The following is a 21375-nucleotide window of genomic DNA, read 5'->3' on the forward strand; positions in this document are numbered from 1 at the left end:
TGGGTGGCATGGTGGACAGAGCACGGGGCCTGAAGTCAGGAAAACGTGAGTTCAAATCCAGCTTCACACACTTACTAGTTGTGTGACCCTGGGCACTTCAGTTTGCTTCAGCTTCCTCATCTGTAAAATATGGATGATAGTAATAGACAGCACCCACCTCCCAGGATTGTGAAGATTAAATGAGAGAACAATCATCAAAGTGCTTAGTAAAGGGCCCGGAGCACAGCAAACATTATACAAATGTTAGCTATATTAATACTACCATTTTAGCTAAGTTTAGAGATCCATCACTGGGTTTCCTTTCTATGGACTGATGGGAATTTTTAGCCATACAAAGTCAGAGAAGGATGGGAATTTATATTGGTGGGAAGAGTTCCCACATTGATTTTTCCCACAGAAAGACCTGGAGTATATTGAATTGTTGGGTAACAAATTCTAAGTTAGGAAACATGAGGGTAGCAATGCAGAGAAACATATGAAAGAATGAAGCCCCAAACGCTGTCTTTGTGCAATACACCTTTATTCTCCTTTTACCTTTGCAGTCATCTTTGAGTAATCGTTGTGTAAACAATAGAATGGAATGAAATTACATTAAGTTGTATGCAAATGGCTCTAGAACACCTTAACAATTATGACAAGGCAATTATAAATAACTTTTCTTAGTAATATATATTTGCTGTTTTAAAGTACATTTTAAAGAGCTGCCATATCTAGGGTTAGCAAGTAAAGTCATGGTATGGTTCAAGGAGTCTACCTCCCTGACAGGATACTCCAATTTTGAAAATCCTAAAGTTTTACTAGTTCCGTAATATATATCTAGATATGTCACAACTTAAGCAGAGGGCTATTTGGGCCAAAAACGTTCATCCTTGAAACTTAATAGCAATTTACCTTTTAGTCATTGCACAAAGCCCTATTATTATTTTCTCTCCATCTTGGTATTCTGCAGAATTTCAAGTAAAGCTTGGATTCTTGTTTGTTTCGTTTTTTTCCTTTTGTTTTTCAAGTTTTTAATCTTTATAAAAACAAGTCCTATCACTTAAGAAGCCAAATCAGAGATGGGAAGAGTTAGTGAGCGGTCTAGCTTGATGGCAACATCATATTATAGTATTCTAGCTCATAAAGCCCCAGGAAAGCAAAACTTAAGCCAAACATATGTATTTGACAGGATGCATATGAAACTCCTAGAACTGAGACTATTCTAGAATAAAGCAGCCTCAGGCACATTCTTAATATTAATGTCTGCAAGGCACCTCCCACTCCCTAGAGACAATCAGATTGTGGATTGGTTTATAGACAAACGAACCAACATAATACGCTTCCTAATTCCTAATTAGGTCATTTCAAAAACTAGAAGTTACAAATACTCCAAAGATATACCTGAAACTTTTTTTTTTCTTTAAATAACAGGAGATTAACTGCAAGTAGCACATAATCAAACCATTGTTTTCCTTATAGGTAAGATGTGTAAAGCATAAATATATGAAAAATAAAATTCACAGTCAGTTTTAAAACTAGAATTCAAGTTTGGCTAATAAATCTTAATTTTTATAAGTATATTAATTTCTAAGTACAACATAAAAGAGGCAGTATTGTCAGATGTACAATTAAAGTATTATCACAGAAATTTTACAATGAAAGAAGAAATACGTTTCTGATAGAAAATTCCTTTTATTACCAATAAATAGGGCCACCTGAGTGCATTTCCAGATTGGTTTCAGTTGGGGAGATCCAAATTGGTTGCTCAGAACATTGAATAGCTTTTGGACAAACTAGCAGCAGTTGTGCGGCCGTGGGGTTTGTTGATTCTGATGTGAATTGCTGGAGCATGGCGCAGAACTCGGTGAGTGGTGGTGGGGTGGTGGGGGTGGTGGTGGTGGTGGTGGTGTTCTGTTGTGTTCAATTCTTTTCCCCCTTTTCATCTAAGCAGGTCTCTTCACAACCTTCTGATTTTTCTGAGGATGAGGATGGGATGGGGGGCGCTGAGGATGATATCCAGCCACAGGCATCAGCTGACACTCAACTGAGCAAAGCCAATCAGCTTCACCTCGTCAGGGATCTCTGCCCCATCACAGCCAGAAGCCTGAAATGAGGAGTAAGACTTTCAATAACGGTTTATGTTTTCCTTTTTAAATGTTGTAACTGCACACTTACCTGCTCAGCTACACATGGTCTAGCCTCTAAAGGGTCCAGTAAAGTGGTGGGAAGAGATTTGTTACATGGTGGTGTTTCAGCTTACAAATAAGGCGAGTGGCCTTGATTACTTCCAATAAACTGCACACCAATCTTCTCCATTAAATAAATTTGATATTTAAAAGATGCTTTTAGCTTAAATGTTGTTAATTAAAAATGGAAGAGTGAGAAAATGAATGGAAGTGCTCCGACTAATCTTTCCCTCAAGTATAATCTGCTTTTCCTCAATAATTAGCTCATCTTGAGAAAGGACCAGGGTAACAATCTTTAGTTGAAATAGCTAATATTTAAATACCACTGAATGCTTTATTCTAAAAAATATCCTACAAGATAATATTTCTTAGAAATCTCTTAGTGGCACTTTAGCCAACGTTAGGTTATACATACCTCCTATGTCAAACACAACTTTATTTTCTTACTTCAAAAATCTGTGGGAGTCGTCGGACTCTCCCAATACTGAACTGACTCATTTCTAAATGTCCTTAAAATTTTCCCCCTTAACTTACTCCATATACAGCATTATGCTCATCATCTTTTCTAAGCTGCTCCCTTCATGCTGCTGGGTGCAGAAATCAAGATCTGGACACTTTACAGTTCAAGAAATGGGGGTGGGGGGCAGGAGAGGATTGATAAATAGTGGGGGAATGGTGAATTAAACATCAATAACCCTATATGACCCTTTTCTTGGCAAGCATCCTGCTAAACCACTGTCACAATAATTAGTCTCCCATGGAAATGAGCCCTTTAAATCTCCTTCCAATTCATCACAATTAACCTACTTAGCATTAGTATGTATGTTTAGAACACTACAAAAAGACAGTGTATTCAAGTGGGTCCATTACACAGTACATGTAAGTGGATTTGTAAATCTATGCTCCTTGATGATAAATTATTCTAGAATTTTTAAGTAAAATATTTTTGAAATTCTTTTAAAAAAATCAAATCTAATCTGAATAGTACTATTGATTTCATAGCGAATATCATATCTACTACCAGAAAAAGACTGGTATGACTTTCTGCAACATATCTGAAATAGCTGAGGAAAGACAGGAGTTAGAAACACGCTTGGAGGCAGCAAAGTACAAATTCATTGTGAGGTGGTCAGCCTAACCAGGGGTGGTGAACCTGTGGCCTCGAGGCCACATGCAGCCCTCTAGGGGCTCAAGTGTGGTCCTTTAGCTTCACGGAACATGGCTTCAGTTAAAGGGTTGCACTTGAGGATCTAGAGGGCCACAGGTTCCCCAACCCTGGAGTCCCTGAGAAAACTATGCCTAACCCTCGGCCTTGCCATTCTCTTCATATTTTTCATTTTCTGAATCCAAGAGCCCCTATTCCATTATGTATACCTTGCTCTTCAATCTCTGTGTGGGTCAGCTGGTTTTGTGTTCCATGGCCACATGCAGAGCAAATAGCCCTTAACAGCATTTTCTAATTGTGTGGTTTTGGTCACCAAGGAGATGATGCCAGAGCATGTGGGAAGTTCAGCATAAATCTATGGCCATTACCAGAAAAAATGTTTTAAATGTTTTTAAATGCTGTCAGCATTTTCATCACCGATCTTCATTCTATTATCACTTTTTTTCTTACCTCACTCTCTAAGTTCTCCCCCCCCTTCCCCCCCCCCCCCCCCCCCCCCCCCCCCCCCCCCCCGCCGCTTTAATAGGTCTTTATCATAGGAAGCCCTCGGGCATACTAGAAGATGGAGTGGGATGGGGTACGGAACTAAATTTTTAATCATGGAATCCCTACGATGGGATCTCAATAAATGTTTGACAAAAACCATCATGGTGGTGAAGGTTATAAAATGTTAAAATGGCAATAAATGACCTCAGTATGTTGGGCATCAGGCTAGTACATCAAGAAAGGGGAAATCAAGCTAGAGACAGAAACAAGATAAACAATTTTCTGGCCTGTGGATGACTCAATGGACTGATGGTGATGCCTTTAACGAGATATTAAAACTAGTAGTTACAAAGGGTGAATTAGATAACAATCCTCAGAGTCCATGCAGAAGGCTCCCCTCCCCCATTCAAGGCAGGCAATATTCATCTTCAGGATCTCTCCACTTCCCTTTCTTTCAAGCTTTCCTACCATGTCATAGGGCTGTTTTTCCCCCAGTCCTCCAGGAAGCCAGTGACCTCATAGTAACCAAAGCCCCTTACTGAGATACCTCCATGGAATGGCTTTCTCCCAAGAGAAACAGTATTATACAATTACTTATTTCTTCTTGCTCACTCCCAATCAAATCCTCTTCCAAACTCCTCCAAGCTGATTTCAGCTTCAGAAGAAAAGCAACCTGATTAAACTAAGTCATACTAAAGTGTGAATGAATATTAACTCCCCATAAATTTTCCAGGGCATTTATTTTTTTTTTAAAGAAAACAGCATTTAGGACTAAATCCAAATATATCCTTAGCTGGTAGAATTTTAGATACTCTATGGTGAGTAGGAATGAATAGGGTAGTTGGGTGGTTCAGTGGATAGAGGCTAGGCCTGGAGTCAGGAAAATTCAAATCCAGCCTCAGACACTTACCGTGAGACCCTGGGCAAATCCCTTGAATGCTTGTCTCAGCTTCCCCAGCTGTAAAATGGAGATGATAATAGCCCCTACCTTCCAGGGTTGTTGTAAGGATGAGATGAGGTCGTTATAAAGCCCTTAGCACAGTGCCTGGCACATAAGTGATATTAAAATGGTTTAAAAAGTGAGTGAGAGACAGACACAGAGAGAGTGAGAGCGTGTGTGTACTTTCTTAGCTTAAATCACATCACTAAAGCACCAATTTCACCTCATATGTCAGCCCTGGGAATATGAAGGAGAAGTGAGTCTCTGCGGCAGCCACCCTTTTCCTTTGCTGGAAGAAGATGACCCCTACTCTGGAACCAGTTTCACAAATTTTATGTCTGGATTCAGGGGCCTGTACCAACTCAGTAGTTGGTATTTTATGGGAAATAAAGCTGTGTCTCAGTCAGTGATGTTGGTATCAGATTTGAGTATCATTTTTCAGGGTGAGACCTGAACCCTACCATCAGGGCCCAGCCCAAAAGCACTTCAGGCCCCAGCAAGCCAAGTGGTCCTCCAGCCTCAGCTTGAAGTTCTCCAAGGAGAGAGAACCCACCACATCTAGGGGCAGCCCATTCTAATTTTTGGACAACTAGAAAGTGGTTGTCTCTCCCCGCCTCCACTCCCATAACTTTAAGTTTAAATGGCATTCTTGGAAACTCCCACCCACTGCTTCTCTGGGGTCCAACAGAACTAGACACTTCTGCTCCCATCCTGGTTTTTCAAATTCTATTCTCCCTATTCCCTCTATAACCTCCTTCCCACTTTTGGAAACTTTGCATTAGGTCATGCAACCCGGTGTGATTTAGTTTCTCCTGCTGGTTAGTGAACTCTCTGCAATATCTATTCTAAAATTTAGTCCCACCTTTCAAAAGAAAGGCTGTGTTGCAGAGGTTAAACACATATAAATCAGACATCATCAACATGCAACTGATCTGTGTTCTGCCTTCAAGAGTCAATTAAATATTGTTTCCAATTACAAAAATAGTAGATAGGATGTTTCCAGAATACTGTACTTTGGAGAGATGTATGAAGAGTAGAATAAAAATGATTCAAAAATCACTTTGTATTTAGAGAGGATATGTAAAATAAGCAATAAAATTATACTGGGCACACAATACTACATTTTACTTCAGCAAGAAGACCCCCATAGCACCCATGCTTTGGGAATAATGAATGCAAGAAAATTTGGGGCCTTACTGCTCCTAGCTCCACGACTTCTTCAACCATTTTGTCTAATGAATTAAAGATGATACTATGGATGTTATTTCTATCCTCTTAGTTCTTTTTTTTCCTGTACTAACTACATACACATACTTGTGTGTGTACACACACACTCACATATATAGACACATATAATACATGTATGCACATGCATATAACATGTGTATACTATATATAAAACATACAAAACGTGTCTGTATGTATAACATTTTAAGAAATATCTGACAGCACATAGGCAAAATGAAAGGAAACCAAGTCACCTACCAGTATTTTTTTTAAAGCTATCACATATTCAAAAATTTCCAGAAGTTGGAAATGCTGTCCTTCAAAACCAATCAAAATAACAAGATAAAATTAAAGTGTTAAACAATTTGGAAAATTTTTAAAAGGAACAGGGCCAAAAATAGCATGAAGCTTTTGAGTGGCAATGCTGACAAAATACTACAGTAATGGACCTATTCAAATGCATTTGAAACTATGTGACTTTATCAGGATGTTCAAATCCCATAGAAAATCAGCAGACAAACAGGTCAGACTGTCCCTGCTAAGAGGATCTCCTGTTGGCTGACAGTTTACAATAAAAGCAGGAACCTATCATATTTTAAGCACAGCTAGAAGGAAGACTGAGTGTTGTGACCAGTTCACTTCTGGGCCTAATTTAATTTAACATCTTTAACTCTCATTTTGCTGAAAGGACCAATTACATTTACTGCAATTACTATTAGGCTGTGAAGTATTTGGGTTCTATCTAGGGGGAGCGGGCTGGTGGAGAAGGAGAAGCGCTATGTGACAGCATCTCTAATCTCTCCCCTAGGAAAGATAGACCAATATAGCTGAGTTGGTTAGGAACACAGGAGGAAAGTTACAGATGAAATTCAATCTCAACCTGTGTCAACTAATATAGATGGCAACAATATCACAAGGAATCAGTCCTAAGAGTGAGTGAATAAGAAATGAGCAGTATTTCCACAACGTCAGACTAGATTGGTCCAAGAAAGCAGGAGATCGTTTTCTATACTGGCAGCTTTCAATAAATAACAGGCTACAAATTTTAGTCTAAAATGTTTTTTAAGAAGATTGGTCCTTTACATGGGTATCTTTCCAAGACAAGTAGTCTTCTATACTGGTTTCACTATTATGCCACATGGCTTGATATCATTTAGAGAAATTTACAAAAGAATTTACAAAAGGTCTGGAAAAAAAAAGACACCGGCCTGCAAGGCATACCTGAGGCTTATGTTATACTGTTTTCCCTATAAAGGCTTTCATAATTTCTACTCAAAGGCACATATTCTAGGTGTCTTTAAGAAAGTAGAGAGAAAGGTTGGTGCTGATAATTACCTTTTTACAGGTGAGAAAACTGGGAGACAGAGAGGCTGTTACTTCTCTGGTCATTTAACAAGTCAAGCAAGGATAAGGCTAGAACTAAAATTCAATCTGCTGACTCAGATCCAAGTAAATATGTTAACTAGTTGTAAATTAACTAAATATAGAATAATTAGCTAATTTTAATGGGAAAAGTGTTTGAAGATGGACTATTTTGAGGTATAAAATTCTAATACAATTCCTAAGATGAACAAAAGGCAGCTTATAATAGCAGTTCACTTTTATGTAGAGCTTTAAGTTTGACGAAATGCTTCCTTAATAACTTTGTGAAGTAGGCAGTGAAAGTATTATCATTTCCATTTTAAGGATGAGAAAACTGAGACTCATTTAAACATATTAAGTGACTTACCCAACATCATCCAACCTATAAATACTATAGTGGGTCCAAATCCCAGCTCCATCATATTGTTTCTCCTATGGAAATGTCAGTTTTCAGTTCTATTTGCCCAGAAATATCTCACATGAATGATCTACTGACTTTAAAAATTGCAGGTGAGCTGGAAAATAAATTATAAAATTCTAGAATTTTAAGAGCTTGAAGGGGCCTGAAAGATCATTTATAATAGCTTACTGAATAGTATTAATCCCTGAAGGTACAGAGATGCTCATGTTTTCCTATCTTTAATTTCTCATTTTACATCTCAACACAATATTCTTTTATTCCCAAAACAATGTAAACTCCTCAGATACTATTTATTTCTCTTTGAAAACTGAGTTGTTGTTGTCATTTTTTTAAATGCAGCCCAGTCACTTGAAATCAGATAAGGGCTGAAAGCCAGAGTGCTAATTGGCAGCAGCCTGGCATTTACTGTAACTAATCATTCTGCAATTTTGGCTAAGCACATTTTCCAGTTAATTTTCACAAGGAATGAAAAATACAGATCATCAATAGATGTAATTCACAGTAAAGTCTTAGTTATTTTTGTTTTAAAAAATATCTGGTATTGTTTTGACTGGATCTCAATGCTTTGATTTATAGTTTTAAAGTGAACCCTTTCAGGCAGGTCTGTTCAACATTTATTAATTGCCTATTATGCCATCAGGTACTGTGCAGGTACTGTGAATATACAGAGAAAAATGGAACCACCCCTATCTTCAAGATTACAATATACTACTGGGGGAAAACGAAAACAAGCTAACCCTGGCCCTCCCCTACAACCATCTTTCCCCAGCCCCAGCCACCTTCTAACCATCAATGAAACTTCACGGTTAAATGGAAAGCCTATTTTGTGCAGCTACAACAGAAGTGGTATTTGATTTACTGGGAAATACAAGCCACTGAAATCTCTCTTGCCCTTGTTATGGTCACTGAAAACTTACCATTGAAATACACAGTGTCCCCAAAGCCTTAGTGCAGTAAGACCTTGGGGACACCCTATGTTATGCTTTTGTTCATCAGGCACCAGCTGAACTAAGCCACAACTGCCTCCAAGTACCTTCAAAACTTTCCATGCAACTGTCTTTCTATTTTGAACATTTCATAGCACTTTGCTTGTACCACAGTTTGGAAGCATCCTCAGAAGGATACCACTCTGGATCCACATTGGTTTTAAACATAGAGTCAAACAATGCTTTCCCAAAGAAGAGACCGTGCACAGCCTCCAGGACTCATAAGTAAGTGATTACTCTGACTGATCCAGGACTGTAAAAAGAAGAAAATGGGCTAATTGAACAAGAGACATTTTCTTGTCAAGAAAACTGTTCTATACTACTAAGGAGGGTGTTAAAAGCAGTAATGGATCTCCAAAGAAAACAATAAAAGGTAAGAAAAACAGGGAACAAAATGGCAGTACTGTTCTTTGTATTCATTTTATTACCAGCCTTTTGAGTCACTTTTCACAGCATTTCACTTACCAACTTAAATGTCAATGTTTTTAATGCTTTGGGGTCATCTACAATCTTCTGCAAATTCGCAGCAACTGTAAAGTAAAAAACAGAGAGGATGATGGGTGGATGAAAGGCTTACAGTATCAACTGGCTTTCCAATTACTGAATGAGAATGGCTCTCCAAACAGTTTCACACAGACCTCACAGCCACTTTGAGATTGTGTTTGCACAGTCTAAACTGCTCTTGGGCAGTACAGGCTGGGCAGTATTCAGAGCAAATGGATTTTTCTGATGATGTGCTCATGTACACTTAAATAAACCATAATGCCCCCCAAACATGCTCCATTCTATAAAACAAGAAACTGAGTAAATAGGAATGAAGTTGGTCCACAATTATTCAAACACTTGGCCTTGTAAACAACCAGGCTAAAGAGATTTATTAGTGAGTAGAGGGTGACATAAAACAAAGAGATAATTGTGCTATAAGAAATGGGGAACGTACGGACTTCATAATAACCTGGAAAAACCTACATGACCCGATGCTGAGTGAGAGGAGCAGAACCAGGAGAACCAGAACCACAGACATATTACTTCTGTGATGACTAACTTTGATAGACTTGGCTCTTCTCAGCAACACAAGGTTCAAGGACAGCTCCAAAAGACTCACGATGGAAAGAGCTATCTACATTCAGAGAAAGAATTACGGAGTCTGAATACAGACTGAGGCAAACTATTTGCTCTCTCTCTTTTTTTCCTCTTCTTTTTTGGTTTTGTTTCTTCTTTCTCATGATTTGTTCCAACGGTCATAATTCTTTACAACTTGACTATTGTGTAAATAAGTTTAATGCAAAGGTATATGTAGAACATACGTCGGGTTCCACGCCATCTTGTGGGGGAAGGAGGGAGGGGAGGGAAGAGGAGAAAATTTGGAACTCAAAAACTTGTAGAACTGAGTGTTGTAAACTAAAAATAAAAAAATTTAAAAAAAACCCCAAAGAGATATTAAAATCATCCCTTTTGCTGGAAATAATGGGGGTGGGGAAAGTAAGCACATCTGATCTCCTAACTTCTTAAATTGCTTGATTTCTCATATTTGCTCCTAACAAAGGTAGCAAAAAAACCAGTAGATACTTTCTACCCATCAGGCATACATGTTGAGGCTTTGAATCACAGTGATTCGTCAAACCATCTAAGTACAATCTTGAATAGTGTCACACTGCGTCCAACATGGTCAGAATTTGATTTTGTCATTTCAGGTTGAAAAATGCCAATTGATTGCCTCTTCATCATTTTAGCAGGAATACTGAAACACACACACACACACACACACACACACACACACACACACACACACACACACACTCTCTCTCTCTCTCTCTCTCTCTCTCTCTCTCTGAACAAATATGTAGGTTTTTTTCAAAAACACATTTAAGAGCCAGCGGGTCATCATACGCTGGAAGAGTTTAGTAAAGAAATAATTTCCCCCCCCATTTTCCCCCTTGCGGGACATCTTCTGATTTATAAAAAAGACAACGATTGCTGTCTCATTTGGCCTTTACCAAACATAAATCCTAAATCGTTATAATCAGATAAACAGATCATTGTTTGAGAAGAGACACTGATTATAGTTCATTTTCCAAAAAGGAAACTAAAAAAGAGCTTCCTATTCTACAATTAAGTGCTTTTAAAGTACAGCTTGCAAACATGAAGAACTAATGCCTGGAAGAGATGAGGTGCTTAAAATAGTAGAATGTGACCTGTATAAAGTTTGGCCTTTAAGTCGACTGAAAAAAAAATTGAGCAAGCAGGATTGCTCTGCAAATCAATTCTGACTTCTTTACTACATTTTGTCTGGGAACCGCAGAGACAAACAAACAAACAAAATAAGGAAATGTATGTATGTATGTTCAATCCAACCCATTTCTCCTTAATAAATCTAATAACAACTGTCTTCTTCTCCATGCTCATTTTCTCCTCAACATTGTTGTTCAGTCATGCCCAACCCTTCGTAACTCCATTTGGGATATTCTTGGCAAAGACACTGGAGTGTTTTGCCATTTCCTTCTCCAGTTCATTTTACAGATGAGGAAACTGAGGCAAACAGGGTTAAGTGACTTGTCCAGGGTCACACAGCTAGTAAAGTATCTGAGGCCAAATTTGAACTCAGGAAGACGACTGACTCCTGACTCCAGGCCTGGCACTCTACCCACTGTGCCACCTAGCTGAACCCCCTCAACATACCACTTTTCATTCTAAGTCTTTCTTTCCTTCCTTCCTTCCTTCCCGTCCATACTTCCATCCTTCTTTTACTTCTTTGGTGGAGGCTGGTGACCTTGTACACCCCTCACTCAAATCAAAGTCAACTGGCAAGTTATGTCATCATTTCCCTGATACCATGGTCCTCTTCAAAAACGAAGGACAAACACAACACAACAACCCCAGAGTATTCTGAAATACAAACTTATACATCTACCTCCACCAAAAAAAAAAAAAAACAAAAACAGAAGTTTTTTTCCTGCACAATTTCTGCAAAAGAAAAAAAATCTGCATTTTTTTTTTAAAGTCTGGGCATTCTGACTATATGCAAATTGTAGCAACTGAGCACAGCACTCATTTTCTTAAGAAATAAAATGTTCTAGTGGCTTCTCTGATTTGGGCTGTTTCATGAGCAGCCATAAAGTCATCATTTGAATTTTGCTCCTTTCCATCACAAACAGTCTCTCTCAGTTAATACTGATGATTTACTACCTCGTTCCGGGCCATCTATTTCCACTCTGCTCTAGATGTTCCATCCCAAAGCGGGGCTCAATCCTATGTCAATAGACAATGCTTGCTTGGGTGCATACACATACCATTGCTGATTTTCCCAGCAGCTTCGAAAAGCAAGTTGTGTACTAGAGGGCAAGACTGAGCTGTTAGCTATTTAAAACAATCACCCTAAAAACTATGTTCTCCAGTTGTGAATCCTGTACCTCAGGGACATTAGAAATTCAAATTCTCTTATCCAGCTCAAAGCGAAAATAGCAAAACTGGCCACTTACCTGATTACTTCTCCCAGCTGCTAGGCTTATTTTCAATTTACTTGATTCTAATTTGTTGTAAAGTGCTATAAAACACCTTCATTTAACTGACATCACATAAAATTCAGGGTGATGCTAATTTTTTTTCCCCTCCAGTAGCAATGCTCATTAAAAGGAAGGGTGATCACTGTGTTGTTTCCCTCCCCCCTCTTCTTACTATGCACCTGGATTTCAAAAATAAAGATGCTCCTTACCTGGGGTGTATATAGAAAAGGGCTGAGTGGTGGTGGTGGTGGTTATTTTAAGGTTTTTTAGGCATGTGATGATTATGCCAAGATTCATGTTTTACTCTCTCCAGTCTCTGAACAAAATGTGACTTTTGAAAATGCTTTCCCTCCCCCAATCCCTAACTGTCTTAACTCAAATTCCTGCCAACCATTCCTTATTTTCTGAGTGAAACCTCAGGACATTACCTATTCCTAGTACTTTTATCTTCCAATTTTTCCTTCCTAACCACTTTCTCTCATTACTAAGTGTTTTCTTTACCTACTACTCTTGTCCAAAATCTGTGTAAGTGGTGGAGGGGAGAAAGGAAGAAGAGAAGGTGCTATATGTTTTCCAAATAAGTCACTGACTGGAAGTGCCCTTGTTACTCCCAGGTCACACCTTTGTCCTTTTCATTCTCCAAAAAGATCTTACAAAGTGAGTAATTCCCTTCCACTGTTCCTCACAAGGTCCCCAGTACAAGAAGTTTAAATTTGCATTTTTGCATGACAAGGTCCTCTGAGTCATGTGTTTATGAAACATTAACAGTAACCACAGTATGTGAAAGAATTCAATGATCAAAACCTTCTATTTCCAAATAGAGAAGGAAATGGGATGACCTTGGAGTAATCCATCAGAGAAAATACAGAACCGAATTGTCATTTCTTTGGCAGCTCATGTCTGACCTTCTACATTCCGTTTTTTTCTCTAAGTTCCTTATAAGATGTACTATTCAATCCATTCTCATTTTGACAGTTGGAAAATAACAGTTATGTAATGACTGTTTATAGTCTGTGTTTGTATATTCCTAGCAATTAGTCCAAAGAAACACTTTTCTCCTCTGATAAAAGTATTATTTCAGAAAATAACCCCACATAAGCGACTGGTGGCTGGTCTTTTATTTAATTTAACTTATTCATCCATTGAAAACTGTGGGAGAAAAGAAGTGATAGAAACTCAAAGTCTAATATATTCTAATAAAGGCAAGAAAATTCTTGGCTAAGACCAGAAGTTTCCCTAAGATCACTGGTAGATGCTCACTTTACGGTACGTCTGAGCCATCAGCATCCTCTTTGCACCCCATGTGTTCACAGTACAGCTGGAAACACTACAGGGATCATAGAGTAAGCTAACTCTAAGAGAACTTATGGTCTAAAGATGGAGAAAAACCAAGCAACGATAGGAGGTGTGAGCCATGAGAGGTACACCAGAAACTGCCTCTTTTTCATAACTACATTAATATTGCCAAAGACCTGCAACTATCACCATTTGGAGTGTGTGGGTGACACACTCCACTAAGCCTTGTTAATGAGCAAACTATCTATGTTTATTTGCTAGGCTGAACAGATGCCAAACCTTGGACTTTATAACTGCTAGCTGGCATAACAGCAAAGATGTAAAACTGACTAATGTCAACGTTACTTTTGACATTAGCCAAAATGAGTTCCAAGAGATTGATATGGCATAGGAAAAATATCTGATCACAAAAGCACATATATTATATACAACTATAATAGAAGGAAAAAAGTGGAGGTCAAAATTATCATAAAAACTATAAAATCATAGAAGGAAAGGGTGTTAATGTCGCTCCTATTATGTATCAAGCATTATGATGAGTGCTTTTTACAAATATTATCTTATTTGATCCTCAACCTTGCAATGTTATTGTTACGTCCATTTTACAGATGAGGAAACTGAGGGGGAGGTTAAGTAACTTGCCCAGGGTCACCCAGCTAATAAGTATCTGAGGACAGATTTAAACTCAGGTCTTCCTGATTCCAGGGCCAGAATCCTATCCAGCACACCACCAAGCTGCCTCAGAAAAGATGGAAAGGTGAGAGATAAAGGAATATATAACATACAGCTATAGTTCTTACTGAAGCTCACTTGAGGTTAGGTTTACTTGAAGAGTATTCAGCATGGTTCTAAAGGTTAAGCATTCTGGTAATTCTTAAACATAGAAATTAAAGTCAGGAAAGAGTTTTATTTTACATTTCAATAACTTTAAATCCAATAACTGGATGATTATTTGGTTTTCATTTGGTTAAAAATGGTGTGACAGGCTTTGGAACTTTTTTTCGGCAGGGGGGGAGGTGAGGGAAAGGATGCGCTACGGTCAATTTTTAGAACAGGCTGAAACTGGAGAAGCTGATTATTTTGGTCTTGAATTTTCTTTAGTGATTTAAGGTGCTTTCTGTGCTGAAGTTTTAAGAGCAGGAGGAAACTAAGTGTCATGATTGTAGATTTCATTAGCAATTACATTATACTGGTCATTTCTAAACAGGTGAGGACATTAATCAATGAAGCTGGTACACTGATTTGAATTGTGGAGACAATTCACCTGGATATTCTGAATTAGTTCTACCTTGGAAGGAAACAGCAGATGAAAGCGAAACATTTGTGTGAAGAATGACCAGTCTTTTAAGTCATGGTGGCTGAGAAGCCTCTACATCCACCTGAACTGAGATAAGACTTAATTTCTTTGCTTCTAAAAAGCAAAGAATATCACTATTCAGCAGAGGCAATTACAGAAAATGTCTTCTCCTGGATGTTTAATGAATCCCTCTGTCATGTTCCCAAAATGGCAGGCGGAGATGAAGAATTTTAAAAGTGCATTCTGAAATTAAAAACCTTGTGGAGTTTCACAAAGATTACCTACCTCGTTTGTGCTGTTTATGTTATCATAAATTTTCCAAGAGAAATAAACTACCATCGTTAGTAACTCTGAAGAGTTTCCTGGGGTCAGGAGGAAGAGGGGAGAGAATAAGCATTTACTTATACGGCGGCTAATATGTGCCAGGTTTCATACAGGAAGAAAGGATGAGAGTTGAGTATGTTAACTGAACACTAAAGACATTTAAGACAGACACAAAGTAGAATTAGGAGGAAAAAATACAAACAAGATACATGCAGAATTAGGGATGGCACTAAAATTAAGAGGGACTAGAAGAAGGTTCTTCCAGACGGTGGAATTTTAGCTGAGACTTGAAGGAAGCCATGGAAACCAGGATATGGAGGTGGGGAAGGAAAACATTCAGGCAGCGGATACAGTCATCGAAAATACATGGGATTAGGAGGTGGGGGTCCTTTGTGATAAACAGCAGGGAGGCCAGTATCATTTCACCACAGAGCACGTGGAGGGAAGTAAAGTAGAAGACTGGAATAGTAGGACGGGGCCAGGTTATGAAGGGTTTAAAAGCCAAACAAAATTTTATGTGCAGTCCGAGAGGTAACAAGGAGCTTACTGGCATTGACTGAATGGGAGAGGGAAAGAGGCTGATGTGGTCCACCCTGTGCTTTTGGAAGAGCATTTTAATGTCATAGTGGAGTGGAGTGGGGAGAAATTTGGAGGCAGGAAGACTAGCCACAAGATCTGGAAAGCATCTTAAAATCATATGGTGTTAACTCCTGACTTTACAGATGAGGAAATCAAGCTGGGCCTAGAAGTGTTGAAGGGACTTGCCCAAGGTAGTCAGCAGCAGAGATGAGAACCAAATTCAGGCCTGCTGACACCCAAATCTCCAAAGCCCTTGCTCTTCCACTTCACCATGATGCCAGATGAAATCAGTCAGTCCATATTACCAACTGGTAATCTCTTCTCCATCTTTTCTGTAGGCTTCAGAATCTGCTACTTTTCTCTATCACATGGCCTGATCTTTTCCTAATAACTCTTTTTATTCCTACCCAAAATGAAATTCTCTAATTAGAAAACTTTCTAATAGAACAAAGGCATATATGACATTTTACTGGGGCCCCTAGTTATTTAACTGATATAAATAAATACACACATACCCACTTGTATGGTATTTCTGCCCCATCCTTCTCTCTGCCACCTCCCCCAATTGATAGCAATAAGGTTTTATTCAGTTGGTCAAAGGTTCTTAATTTGGGATCCACAGATCCTGGTAGCCCAAGAAAACATTTCAGTCAGTCCGTATACTATGATGGGGAGAAAATTACACCTTACTTTGTAATCTTATGTATTTTACTTTCTGCATTTAAATACATTATTCTAAGAAGGGGTCCATAGAGTTCACCAGACTGTTAGAGGGGTCTGTGACACACAAAAAGGTTATGAGCTCCTGGTCTGGACAGATTTCTTATCCCATAAATATTTTAATAATTTTAGTGTTCCAAAGAGTTGGGAAAACCCCATCTGCATGATCTCTCTCTCCGAGTGCCCCCTCCACACACAGCTGCAAGGACACTGGGGTTATGTATTGTCACTTGCATATATGTCCAAGTACTTGCTATCTGTTACAGGATAAATGGAAATAATCAACAGAGGAAAGGCACTGCAATTAAGAGGGGTTGAGAAAAGGTTCCTGTAAAAGATGGGATTTTGATTGGGGCTTTAAAGGAAGTCAGGAGGTGGACTTGAGGAGGGAGAGCATTCCAGGCACGGGAGACAGCCATAGAGAATGCTCAGAGCTGAGATGGAGTCTCTTATTTGTGGGACAGCCAGGAAGCCAGTGTCACTGAATCAAAGAGTATGTGGAGGGAAGTAAGGCATAACGACACTGGAAAGGTAGGAGGGGGCTAGGTTACGAATTGAATGCCTATTGCTTGGAATGCCAAACAGAGGATTTTATTTTGATCTTGGAGGCAACTGAGAGCCACTATAGTTTACTGAGTAGGAGGGTGACATGCTCCAACCTGCACTTTAGGAAAATCACTTTGGTTGCTTAATGGATTAGTGTGGCAAGAGACTTAAGGCAGGCAGAGCTACCAGCAGGCTACTGCAGTAATTGAGGTGTAAGGTAATGAGCTGGCACTAGAGGGATGGCAGTGTCAGAGAAGGAGGTGTATATGAGAGCAGTTGTAAAGGTAAAATCCATAGGCTTTGGCAACAGCTTGGAATGGGGAGGCAAGAGATATTGAGGAGTCCAGGGTGACTCCTAGGTTGTGAGTCTGAGGGACTGGGAGGATGGTATTTGCCCTCTACAGTGATAGGGAAGGTAGTAAGGGAGAGGGGAGGGTTTGGGGGAAAGAATTAATTGGAAATGTTTAGCATAAGATGTCTATGAACATCCAGTTTGAGATGTTTGAAAGGTAGTTGGAGATGTAAGATTAGTAGTGAGCAGAGAGTTTGGGGCAGATCTGAGAATTATCAGCATAGAGGTGATCATTAAATCCACTGGAGCTGATGAGATAGATCCTCATGAGAAGTAGTATAGAGAGAGAAGAGAGGAGGGTGGAGGATAGAACCCTGAGGGATACTTATGGTTAGAGGACATGATCTGGAGGAGGGTCTAGCAAAGGAGAAAAAGAAGGAAAGGTCAGATAGGTAGGAGGAGAAACAGGACTGAATGGTGTCCCAAAAACCTAGAGATAAGAGAGTATCAAGCAGGAGAAGTTGATCTACAGAGTCAAAGGCTGCAGAGACATTCAAGGAGACTGAGGACTGAGAAAAGGGATTTGGCAACTGAGATCACTGGTAACTTTGGAGAGAGGAGTTTTGGTGGAATGCTAAGGTCAAGAGCCTGACTGTAAGGGGTTAAGAAGCGAGTGAGAGGAGAGAAAAGGGGGGCACCTACTGTAGGTGGCCTTTTCAAGGAATTTAGCTACAAAGCTCAGAAAAGATATAGGACGATGGTTAGTGGGGATGGAGGATCAAATTGAAGGTTTTTTTCAGAACAGGGGAGACATGGGCCTATTTGTAGGAAACGAGCCAGTAGAAAGGGAAAGATTAAAAATAAGTGCTGGAGTGGGGATAACAAGAAGGAGCAATCTGTTGGAGAAGACTTTATATTCATTTCTTTCAGATGCGTTTTGTTCAAGGGTCATATGCTACTGTGTCTAGTTAGCTGAAATTTATGGCACAGTTTGAGACTTAACCCTAATGACTTTTCAAATGAGAAAAGTTCTGAAAAACTTAAAATTAATGACACAGTAAATATAGTCATATGAACAACACTATGTAAATTGCAGGGCAAAGCAGCCAACTGAGGCAGAGCCATCTGGCACAAACACGAAGTACAGAGAGAACCTAAAAGCTTCTGAGCCCAGCATTTGTATTGCTAAACTCCAAATGGCAACATTAGAAAAGTACCTGTACAGTCCAGAAGTGGAAGAAAGCTAAAGCCTTATGGCTCTTTCATAGAACTACAGAATCTCAGGACTGGAGGGGATCCCCCCACCCCCGAACAGGTATCCCATCTACACATACACAGCCTCCACGGGAAGATCTGCAAGGACCTCAGGCAGCTAGGTGGCACAGTGGTGGCACAGGACTCTACGCCTGGAGTCAGAAAGACCTGAGTTCAAATCCAGCTTCACACTTACTAGCTGCATGACCCTTGGCAAGTCATTAAATTTCCACTGACCTCAGTTTCCTCATCTGTAAAATGGGGGTAAATAAAGGCAGCTACCTTCCAGGGTTGTTGTGAGATACGATTTGTAAAGCACTTGAAGACAGTGGGTGATAATATATTATTTTATATATGGTTTGACTGGTACTGTAGAATGGGACTAGAAACCTCCCTCTTCCTGGACACTACACATCTAATAAGCTTTAGCTTTTTCGTGGCTATCATGTTCTATTACTGATTTACATGGAGCTTATTATCAATTAAATCACCTAGATTCCTTCTAACCTTCCCCCCACCCCCATCATGCCTCCCCTGTTCTTGGGAACTCCCTCCCTCCCCCAACTCAAGAGAAGTACTTTACATTTATCTTTATTTGATTTAGGATAATTAGATCTGGCCCACTGCTCTAGTCTAAAAATATCTTTCTAGATACCAATTTGGATGACCAAATCAAACAACCAATCATCCCAACATGGCCTTCCTTCCCAAATCTAAAGATCTGTGTCACCTGCAATTCTGCTCATTATGCCATCCGTGGCTTCACACAAGTCACTGCTTAAAAAGTTAAAACAGAATGTAGTCAGGATCTGGTTATCCAACTAGTTCCAAATTCATCTAACTCCACTATCATCTACAGCTTACATTTTCCCATTTTTCTCCACAAGGATACCCTGAGATATTGTCAATGCCTTGCTAACAAATCATCCTTTAATAAGGGATTCTATAATCTGGGCAGCTCCGGGACCCGTCCAGATGGGTCAGTCTCAGAAGCAGCTCTCCTGGGTTACTCTTTAAAACTTAATAAAGGTTGAGTAGGGAGTCTCAAGTACAGGCCAGGACTGAACACTTGGCTCAACCAAAGCTATTCAATAAGCACTTGTTAAAGTCTACTACTTGTACTACGGATGCAAAGGGAAACAGTAAAATGGTCTCTGTCCTCAAACTCATGTTCTACTTGATTTCACAGAATTTCCTGCGTAAGTTGTGTGCATGCATGGCCATGGGATAGGGCAGGTAAAAATCACTGGCTTTTGAGTCAGAGGGCCCTAGTTTGAATCCCAGTTCTTCCACTCACCACCAGTGTGGACTTGGGCAAATCATTTAACTCTGAGTCTCAGTTTCCTCATCTGTAAAAAGAGTTGGACATGACAGAAATGACTGAATAATAATGAAAAAGCTGGAAGACCTACATTCCTTTCTAGCTCTATGACCCTTTGAAGCAGGGTGCCTCCTGACTTCAGGCATAAACACAAGCCATTTCTTAACTATGCTTCAAAGTATAGAATTGCTATGAATTTGTGTCCTATGGTATAAATCTACGTCATCAATGCAAGCCAAGGTTACATACTGAAATACCAAAATATTAAAAAACAAAACAAAACCAAAAATAACAAATTCATGGACCCAAGGTTAAGAACACCTACAGTCCAGAGAAAAGGAAACACAACTGTCTATGGCCTCAGGGGAATGACAGATGGCCACAGGAATCTCTTTCAAATACCTAGAGCAGAAAGGACAGATCAAACGATGGGACAATTTTCAAGGCCAGAGACTCAAGATCTCCAAAAACAGAGGTGAAGTAGAACAGCAAAATAGGACAGATAGTTTGATCCAAGAGAAAATTTTGGAGGAGAGCAACAGAAAGATCTAAATACAAGAAGGAGTAAAGACAGGATCCTATCTGATAACTTGCTTCTCCAAGAGCCTGGCTAGTTGTTTAGTCATTTCAGCCATGTCCGACCCTTCACGAGCCCATTTGGGGTTTTCTTAGCTAAGACAGAAGTCATTTGCCATATCCTTCTCCAGCTTATTTTACAACTGGAGGTAAATGGGGGTAAGTAGCTTAGCCAGGGCCACACAGCTGTCTGTGGCCAGATCTGAACTCAGGGAGGTGAGTCTTCTAGACTCTAGGCTGAGCACTCTATCCACTGTGCCACTTAGCTGCCCTTAGAGACCCTAAGAAAAACTAATACCTGTGATGGACAAAGTCTTCCAGACTCAGAGGTAATGGTCAGGGAAACAGAGACACTGATCCCTTTTACCGAACCAACTTCATTGGCCAGTGACTCAGATCTGAGATAACTCAGCCCCAACTTGGGCAAAGGAGGAGCCAGACCTACTACCTTGTAAGCATTCATGAAAGACGGAGATTGAAAAGATTGGTAAATTTTGTAATTCTGTACAGTGCTTAGCAGTAAAACTCTTAAAAAATATTTAACACTAGGGAAGAATGCTTTCTTGGCATGAGGTTGGTAGGAAAAGGCCTGTATCCCTCCCATGGGTTGGGAAAACCATCTGATGCTGAGTGAGGGGAGCAGAACCAGAAGATCATTATACACGATTACAAACACTCGGTATCTGTAAGGACTAACTTTGATAGACTTGGCTCTTCTCATCAATGCAAGGTTCAAAGACAGCTCCAAAAGACTCATGACGGAAAAAGCTATGCAAATCCAGAGAAAGAATAATGGAGTCTGAATGCAGATTGAGGCAAACTTTTTGCTCTCTCTCTTTTTTTCCCTTCTTTTTTCAGTTTTGTTTCTCCTTTCTCATGATTCATTCCACTGGTTATAATTCTTCTTTACAACTG

General features: G+C 39.5%; 1 protein-coding gene across 1 annotated transcript in view; it reads right to left on the minus strand.

Moving 5' to 3' along the window:
• Positions 1–420: 420 nt before the first annotated feature.
• Positions 421–21375, minus strand: part of STK39 (serine/threonine kinase 39) — a 318732-nt gene continuing 297777 nt past the window's right edge. The window contains exons 17-18 of the mRNA XM_036747781.1: positions 9218–9282; positions 421–2083 (exon numbers count right to left, since the gene is read on the minus strand). Coding sequence (XP_036603676.1) covers positions 2009–2083; positions 9218–9282 — 140 coding nt within the window. The 3' untranslated portion in view covers positions 421–2008. The remainder of the gene's footprint in view (positions 2084–9217; positions 9283–21375) is intronic.

Source organism: Trichosurus vulpecula, chromosome 2 (genome assembly GCF_011100635.1).
Source record: "Trichosurus vulpecula isolate mTriVul1 chromosome 2, mTriVul1.pri, whole genome shotgun sequence".
NCBI classification, from domain to species: Eukaryota; Metazoa; Chordata; class Mammalia; order Diprotodontia; family Phalangeridae; genus Trichosurus; species Trichosurus vulpecula.